The sequence below is a fragment of the Abramis brama genome (genome assembly GCF_963993115.1).
Source record: "Abramis brama genome assembly, chromosome: 1".
Taxonomy (NCBI): domain Eukaryota; kingdom Metazoa; phylum Chordata; class Actinopteri; order Cypriniformes; family Leuciscidae; genus Abramis; species Abramis brama.
In genome coordinates this window covers 79569331-79578495 of record NC_139963.1, presented here as the reverse complement: position 1 = coordinate 79578495, position 9165 = coordinate 79569331, and the positions used below count along the sequence as shown (strand labels likewise).

The window sequence follows — 9165 nt, the reverse complement described above, 5'->3', positions numbered from 1 at the left end:
GAATGGGCAGTAATGAGAGTGAGGGGGCGGGGCCAGGGGCGGGGCCTGTTAGAGAGCAGCTGGTGGGATAGTTCAGGGAATGGGCAGTAATGAGAGTGAGGGGGCGGGGCCAGGGGCGGGGCCTGTTAGAGAGCAGCTGGTGGGATAGTTCAGGGAATGGGCAGTAATGAGAGTGAGGGGGCGGGGCCAGGGGCGGGGCCTGTTAGAGAGCAGCTGGTGGGATAGTTCAGGGAATGGGCAGTAATGAGAGTGAGGGGGCGGGGCCAGGGGCGGGGCCTGTTAGAGAGCAGCTGGTGGGATAGTTCAGGGAATGGGCAGTAATGAGAGTGAGGGGGCGGGGCCAGGGGCGGGGCCTGTTAGAGAGCAGCTGGTGGGATAGTTCAGGGAATGGGCAGTAATGAGAGTGAGGGGGCGGGGCCAGGGGTGGGGCCTGTTAGAGAGCAGCTGGTGGGATAGTTCAGGGAATGGGCAGTAATGAGAGTGAGGGGGCGGGGCCTGTTAGAGAGCAGCTGGTGGGATAGTTCAGGGAATGGGCACTAATGAGAGTGAGGGGGTGGGGCCTGTTAGAGAGCAGCTGGTGGGATAGTTCAGGGAATGGGCAGTAATGAGAGTGAGGGGGCGGGGCCAGGGGTGGGGCCTGTTAGAGAGCAGCTGGTGGGATAGTTCAGGGAATGGGCAGTAATGAGAGTGAGGGGGCGGGGCCAGGGGCGGGGCCTGTTAGAGAGCAGCTGGTGGGATAGTTCAGGGAATGGGCAGTAATGAGAGTGAGGGGGCGGGGCCAGGCCTGTTAGAGAGCAGCTGGTGGGATAGTTCAGGGAATGGGCAGTAATGAGAGTGAGGGGGCGGGGCCAGGGGCGGGGCCTGTTAGAGAGCAGCTGGTGGGATAGTTTAGAGTAAAGATCTCCAGCGACACAGATCTCATCTGGAAGTGTGCAGTTGCTCTCCTCCAGTGATCAACCTTCTGTTATTCAGCAGGTAAGATCTGAAACTCTTCTCAGTCTCTCTACTCCTCTGCTCGGGAGCTCTGAGGGGATTCCAGGCTTCACAACACTAGTTAAGAGAGTGTGTGTGAGTGTGTGTTGGTGTGTGTGAGCATGTGTCCGGCTGAGAGGAGTGTGTCGGTCAGCGAGAGCCTGAGCTGATGTTCTTCTGTGTGATATATGGGAAATCCTGAGAAACATGGGAATCAGAGCGTCTGAAGTGGGACAGATGGGAAGAGAGGAGGGATGCTTCTTTAAGGAGAGGCATTTCTGTGCAATGCTGAAGACATGTTTCAACCCATCGAGCTGTAACAACACTTGATCCGCTCATTCATACCTGCTGAACACACACACACACACACACCCTCTGAACAGGGCGGGTTCCCTGTGCTGCTGTTGAAGTGTGCTGAACCTAACCTCAGTGTGTGTTCCTCTCTCTGTCTGTCAGTCATGTTGGTGTTACTCGCTGCCATCTTCTTCCTCCACCTCTCCTGCATCGCTCTGCTGCTGGCCGCCACCATCCATAACGTGAGTTACACACACACACACACACTTAATTATTCATCTGCTTACTACATTAAATTAAGTTTTCATCTTCAGTTTAGGAACATGCGTCAGTAACAGACTCTATGTGTGATTTAGCGTCAGCAGTGTTTGGAAACTGGGAGAAAATTAAGCACAAAATGAAGTATCGAGGAAATGTGTTACATGACAGAACAGAGAATATTGATATGATCCACATTCACACTAAAACTGAAGCTTCTTGATGAAACTGTGTGGTTTAATGATACCAGAAGAACTGAACGCAGAACTGACATTTGAGTAGAAATCCGTTGAATGACGTCTCTCTCGCTCCTGCTGATATGATGTGTGTTTGTTTGTTTGTTTGTTTGTTTGTTTGTGTGTGTGTGTGTGTGTGTGTGTGTGTAGGCCTGGTGGATGACCGAAAACGTGTCCACTGATATCTGGGCTCGCTGGACTCTGTCTGGCGGACAGTGGAACTACACTGAGATTCCTTACGTCAATGCCAAAGGTCTGAACACACACATATTCATCAGTTTAGTCATTGATCTGAATCACAACAACAGTCACACACACACACACACACACACACACACTGAGAGTTTGTCAATCACTCATTCCTCTCTCATTTTAAACACCAAACGTTTTCCGAATGGCTGGGACTTTATTTTGTTGTGCAGTATTTTCAGCAGTTTTTGTAGACTTTACTTTTTTAACGTTTAGTAACACTAGTAATATTTCAGAAGCTGGATCAGATGTATCTGCTGATATCTGCTGTATCTGCTGTTGAGTTTCTAATTCACTCTGGGAACAAACGTTTCCATGTGGTTCTATATGGAGCCCTAGTGTTCTTGACTCAGTATCAAAGAACCCAAAAGGCTTCTATATACTGTAAGAGGAAATGTCTTAAATTATTATTTGTTATTTGTATTATTTGTATTATGATTCATGGGTTATTTCCAGTGTTAGGGAAAGTTACTTTTAACTTACTTTTAACTTACATACTTTTTATGGAAAGTAATGTTAAACGTTACTTTTGCATAACTTTTTCTCACCTGGGCTGGGCTTGCTTGTTGTTTTAAATAACAAAATAAAAAAAACATTCTTGAAATAGTATTTAAGGTGAACATAAAGGCCGAAGGAAATGCAAAGTAATTCAATAAATAGGAAAACAAAGTAACTGACTTATTTGAAAAAGTAACTAAAATGTTTTGTTGTAAATTTTAAAGTAATGTTACTTACGTTACAATGTTACGTGCAACATTGGTTATTTCAATATTTCTTTTTTTAAGTATGTTTATGAACTGTTTAAAAATGAATTAAAACTAAAAGGTTCTCTACATGAAGCGCCTGACGGAATCTTGTAAGGCTCTAAATAGAAGCGTTCCTCCTAAGCGTGTGGTTTAACTGTAGTTCTCTGCAGCTCAGACACTCACGTGCAGTTAGGGTTAGGGTAAGGTTAGTTAGTGGGTAACTCATCATTACAAGTAACTAGTTCTAGACTAAATGTGAACATGCATTTACTCATCTCACTTACAAGAAAACATTCAGAGTGCCTCAAAATGATTAAAAACAGTAAAATGAATTCTCAGAATTTCACGCAAAACTTTTATAATTAACTAGATTAAATGACACAAATATACTTTATGTATTTAATCTCACTTTATTAACCAATGTCTTTGTTGCTGACCTTCAATGATCTAATTCAACCATACAAATAAGCAAAAATTACTTTAGATTAGATTTAGAAATAAGAATGTTGAAATTCCTTCTGTATCCTATTGTTTTATAATCGAGAATAACAGAAGCTGAAAGGTTTATTTGAGTGGCGCCCTCTACTGTCCTCTATTGTACTCTACTGTCCTCTACATCTACTGTACACTACCTCTACTGTACTCTACCTCTACTGTACTCTACTGTACCTCTACTGTAAACTACCTCTACTGTCCTCTACCTCTACTGTACTCTACTGCACTCTACCTCTACTGTACGCTACTGTACGCTACTGTACTCTACTGTACCTCTACTGTAAACTACCTCTACTGTCCTCTACCTCTACTGTACTCTACTGCACTCTACCTCTACTGTACGCTACTGTACTCTACTGTACTCTACTGTACCTCTACTGTAAACTACCTCTACTGTCCTCTACCTCTACTGTACTCTACTGCACTCTACCTCTACTGTACGCTACTGTACTCTACTGTACTCTACCTCTACTGTACAGTAGTAAATATGAATTTCCTTCAGCCTGAGGCTTATTCACTTCACTTTTTGCAAGGGCCTTTACATTTGCCAAAAATATAACTTTTTTTGTTGACGAAAAGCAAGACCAAGCAAGCAAAAACAAACAAGCAAGTTCAACCCAGGTGAGAAAAAGTAACGCAAAAGTAACGTAACACATTACTTTCCATAAAAAGTAACGAAGCAACGCAATTAGTTACTTTTTTTGGGAGTGCTCAATATTGTAATGCATTACTTTTAAAAGTAACTTTTCACGTACAAAGTAACTTTGATGTTTCAGCTCAGACACTCACGTGTGTGTGTTGTGTTGATGTTTCAGAGTATCTGCAGGCGGTTCAGGCCAGCTCTGTGCTCGCGTGCATCTTCTGCATCCTGGGCCTGTTCGTGTTCGTGGCTCAGCTCTACACACTACCTAAAGGAAAACGCTTTCTGTTCACTGGAGCCTTCCAGCTGCTGGCCTGTGAGTGACACACACACACACACACACACTCACACTCACACTCACACTCACACTCCACATTTTTTCCCCACATTTTGTTATGTTACAGCCTTATTCAAAATTGGATTAAATTCATTATTTTCCGCAAAATTCTACAAACAATACCCCATAATGACAACGTCAAAGACATTTGTTTGAAATCTTTGGAAATTTATTAAAAATAAAAAACAAAAAAAATCACATGTACATAAGTATTCACGGCCTTTGCTCAATACTTTGTTGAAGCACCTTTGGCACCAATTACAGCCTCAAGTGTTTTTGAGTATGATGCTGCAAGCTTGGCACACATATTTTTGGGCAGTTTCTCCCATTCTTCTTTGCAGAACCTCTCAAGCTCCATCAGGTTGGATGGGGAGTGTCGGTGCACAGCCATTTTCAGATCTCTCCAGAGACGCTCAATCGGGTTCGAGTCTGGGCTCTGGTGGGCCACTCAAGGACATTACCAGAGTTGTCCTGTAGCCACTCCTCTGTTATCTTGGCTGTGTGCTGAGTGTTGTTGTCCTGTTGGAAGATGAACCGTCACCCCAGTCTGAGGTCCAGAGCTCTGGAGCAGGTTTTCATCATGGACGTCTCTGTTCATTCATCTTTCCCTCGATCCTGACCAGTCTCCCAGTTCCTCATCTTTCCCTCGATCCTGACCAGTCTCCCAGTTCCTCATCTTTCTCTCGATCCTGACGAGTCTCCCAGTTCCTCATCTTTCCCTCGATCCGGACCAGTCTTGCAGTTTCTCATCTTTCCCTCGATCCTGACGACTCTCCCAGTTCCTCATCTTTCCTTCGATCCTGACGAGTCTCCCAGTTCCTCATCTTTCCCTAGATCCTGACGAGTCTCCCAGTTCCTCATCTTTCTCTCGATCCTGACTAGTCTCCCAGTTCCTCATCTTTCCCTCGATCCTGACGAGTCTCCCAGTTCCTCATCTTTCCCTCGACCCTGACGAGTCTCCCAGTTCCTCATCTTTCCCTCGATCCTGACGAGTTTCCTAGTTTCTCATCTTTCCCTCGATCCTAACGAGTCTTCCAGTTCCTCATCTTTCCCTCGGACCCTGACGAGTCTCCCAGTTCCTCATCTTTCCCTCGATCCTGACGAGTTTCCTAGTTTCTCATCTTTCCCTCGATCCTAACGAGTCTTCCAGTTTCTCATCTTTCCCTCGATCCTAACGAGTCTTCCAGTTCCTCATCTTTCCCTCCATCCTGATGAGTCTCCCAGTTCCTCATCTTTCTCTCGATCCTGACGAGTCTCCCAGTTCCTCATCTTTCTCTCGATCCTGACGAGTCTCCCAGTTCCTTATCTTACCCTCAATCCTGACTAGTCTCCCAGTTCCTCATCTTTCCCTTGATCCTAATTAGTCTCCCAGTTCCTCATCTTTCTCTCGATCCTGACGAGTTTCCTAGTTTCTCATCTTTCCCCTCGATCCTGACGAGTCTTCCAGTTCCTCATCTTTCCCTCGATCCTGAAGAGTCTCCCAGTTCCTTATCTTACCCTCGATCCTAATTAGTCTCCCAGTTTCTCATCTTTCCTTCGATCCTTGCCTGCTTTCCTCCCGACATGACGCTTGCCATTCAGGCCAAAGAGTTCTTTCTTTCATCAGACCAGAGAATGTTGTTTCTCATGATCTGAGAGTCCTTCAGATGCCTTTTGGCAAACTCCAGACGGGCTTGTGTCTTTTACTGAGGAGTGGCTTCCGTCTGATTGGTGGAGAGCTGCAGAGATGAAGGTTCTCAGGTCTGATTGGTGGAGAGCTGCAGAGATGGTTGTTCTTCTGGAAGGTCCTCAGGCCTGATTGGTGGAGAGCTGCAGAAATGGTTGTTCTTCTGGAAGGTTCTCAGGCCTGATTGGTGGAGAGCTGCAGAAATGGTTGTTCTTCTGGAAGGTTCTCAGGCCTGATTGGTGGAGAGCTGCAGAGATGGTTGTTCTTCTGGAAGGTTCTCAGGCCTGATTGGTGGAGAGCTGCAGAAATGGTTGTTCTTCTGGAAGGTTCTCAGGCCTGATTGGTGGAGAGCTGCAGAGATGGTTGTTCTTCTGGAAGGTTCTCAGGCCTGATTGGTGGAGAGCTGCAGAGATGAAGGTTCTCAGGTCTGATTGGTGGAGAGCTGCAGAGATGGTTGTTCTTCTGGAAGGTCCTCAGGCCTGATTGGTGGAGAGCTGCAGAAATGGTTGTTCTTCTGGAAGGTTCTCAGGCCTGATTGGTGGAGAGCTGCAGAGATGGTTGTTCTTCTGGAAGGTTCTCAGGCCTGATTGGTGGAGAGCTGCAGAGATGGTTGTTCTTCTGGAAGGTTCTCAGGCCTGATTGGTGGAGAGCTGCAGAAATGGTTGTTCTTCTGGAAGGTTCTCAGGCCTGATTGGTGGAGAGCTGCAGAGATGGTTGTTCTTCTGGAAGGTTCTCAGGCCTGATTGGTGGAGAGCTGCAGAGATGGTTGTTCTTCTGGAAGGTTCTCAGGCCTGATTGGTGGAGAGCTGCAGAGATGGTTGTTCTTCTGGAAGGTTCTCAGGCCTGATTGGTGGAGAGCTGCAGAAATGGTTGTTCTTCTGAAGGTTCTCAGGCCTGATTGGTGGAGAGCTGTAAAGATGGTTGTTCTTCTGAAGGTTCTCAGGCCTGATTGGTGGAGAGCTGCAGAGATGGTTGTTCTTCTGGAAGGTTCTCAGGCCTGATTGGTGGAGAGCTGCAGACATGGTTGTTCTTCTGAAGGTTCTCAGGTCTGATTGGTGGAGAGCTGCAGAGATGGTTGTTCTTCTGGAAGGTTCTCAGGCCTGATTGGTGGAGAGCTGCAGAAATGGTTGTTCTTCTGAAGGTTCTCAGGCCTGATTGGTGGAGAGCTGCAGAGATGGTTGTTCTTCTGGAAGGTTCTCAGGCCTGATTGGTGGAGAGCTGCAGAGATGGTTGTTCTTCTGGAAGGTTCTCAGGCCTGATTGGTGGAGAGCTGCAGAAATGGTTGTTCTTCTGGAAGGTTCTCAGGCCTGATTGGTGGAGAGCTGCAGAGATGGTTGTTCTTCTGGAAGGTTCTCAGGCCTGATTGGTGGAGAGCTGCAGAAATGGTTGTTCTTCTGGAAGGTTCTCAGGCCTGATTGGTGGAGAGCTGCAGAGATGGTTGTTCTTCTGGAAGGTTCTCAGGCCTGATTGGTGGAGAGCTGCAGAGATGGTTGTTCTTCTGGAAGGTTCTCAGGCCTGATTGGTGGAGAGCTGCAGAGATGGTTGTTCTTCTGGAAGGTTCTCAGGCTTGATTGGTGGAGAGCTGCAGAAATGGTTGTTCTTCTGGGAGGTTCTCAGGCCTGATTGGTGGAGAGCTGCAGAGATGGTTGTTCTTCTGGAAGGTTCTCAGGCCTGATTGGTGGAGAGCTGCAGAGATGGTTGTTCTTCTGGAAGGTTCTCAGGCCTGATTGGTGGAGAGCTGCAGAAATGGTTGTTCTTCTGAAGGTTCTCAGGCCTGATTGGTGGAGAGCTGCAGAGATGGTTGCTCTTCTGGAAGGTTCTCCTCTCTCACAGAGAAACGCTGGAGCTCTGTCTGAGTGACCATCGGGTTCTGGGTCTCCTCCCTGACTGAGGCCCTTCTCCCCTGATCGCTCAGCTCTAGGAGGAGTCCTGGTGGTTTCAAACTTCTTCCATTTACGGATGATGGAGGCCACTGTGCTCACTGGGACCTTCATCTGCAGAAATGTTTCTGTACCCTTCCCCAGATCTGTGCCTCGATACAGTCCTGTCTCGGAGGTCTATAGACTTCATGACTTGGTTTGTGCTCTGACATGCACTGTTACTGTGGGACCTTATATAGACAGGTGTGTGCCTTTCCAAATCATGTCCAATCAACTGAATTTACCACAGGTGGACTCCAATCCAGTCGTAGAAAGATCTCAAGGATGATCAGTGGAAACGGGATGCACCTGAGTGTCATGGCCAAAGGCTGTACATGTGATTTTTTCGTTTTTTATTTTTTTTATAAAATTTGCAAAGATTGAAAACAAACTTCTTTCACATTGTCATTATGGGGTATTGTTTGTAGAATTTTGCAGAAAATAATGCATTTATTCCATTTTTGAATAAGGCTGTAACATAAAATGTAGAAAAAGTCAAGCGCTGTGAATACTTTCTTGGATGCACTGTACACTCACTCTCACACTCACTCACACTCACACACACTCCCTCACTCACTGCTTGTGTTCTTCAGTTCTGTGCATCATGATTGCGGCCTCCATCTACACGGACATCTTCCATAAGGACGAGAAGAATGGCTGGTACGGAGCCTCCTTCATCCTGGCCTGGATCTCCGTCTGCCTCACCCTCCTCTCCTGCATCACCTACTTCATCCTGCGCAAGAAAACTGCGTGAAGAACATCACACACACACACACTCAAAGACTACATGACAAACACACACACTCTCCATCAGCAGATCTTTAAACGCTTGTGTTGTTTCATCCTTTGGTCTCAGGCTGCGCTCGAGTGTTTCAGAGCATCTGCAGATCAACATATGATTATATAGATGAATGTAATCTTAGAGACATACAGAGTCTAAACCACTCATCATTTCTCACATCAAGCCCCATAAACACATGGGTGATTCTTTACCTCAAAACACTTCTGCAAACGGTTTGTTTCCATGTTAAAACATTTATAATGTGTCCTGAACTAAAGATCTGATCTGGGCTTTAGTCACTTTGGATTTTGTCAATTTAAGCATTTAATTGTTGGTCACTGCAAAAGACAACATGAAATAACTGATTTGAATTAAAAATGGCTTTTTATTTTGTACAATAAATAATTTCAGCACGATTAATAAGACCCATGATATAGAGACATGTTGGCATATTTGAACAACTTTTAGAGTTTGGGAATCTTTAATAAATCCGATCCTTTAAAACTGGAGTCGAAGGAAAATGTCCAACATTTATTTCAAGATAATTCTGTCACTTTGTTTTACATGGAATA

The 9165-nt window shown here is 45.7% G+C and overlaps 1 protein-coding gene across 1 annotated transcript in view; it reads left to right on the top strand.

The window, feature by feature from the left end:
* Nucleotides 1-844: 844 nt before the first annotated feature.
* Nucleotides 845-9165, top strand: part of LOC311080511 (epithelial membrane protein 1) — an 8500-nt gene continuing 179 nt past the window's right edge. The window contains exons 1-5 of the mRNA XM_084110505.1: nucleotides 845-975; nucleotides 1429-1508; nucleotides 1911-2013; nucleotides 4066-4206; nucleotides 8406-9165. The exon at nucleotides 8406-9165 is cut by the window's right edge and continues 179 nt beyond it. Coding sequence (XP_083966631.1) covers nucleotides 1431-1508; nucleotides 1911-2013; nucleotides 4066-4206; nucleotides 8406-8566 — 483 coding nt within the window. The 5' untranslated portion in view covers nucleotides 845-975; nucleotides 1429-1430 and the 3' untranslated portion in view covers nucleotides 8567-9165. The remainder of the gene's footprint in view (nucleotides 976-1428; nucleotides 1509-1910; nucleotides 2014-4065; nucleotides 4207-8405) is intronic.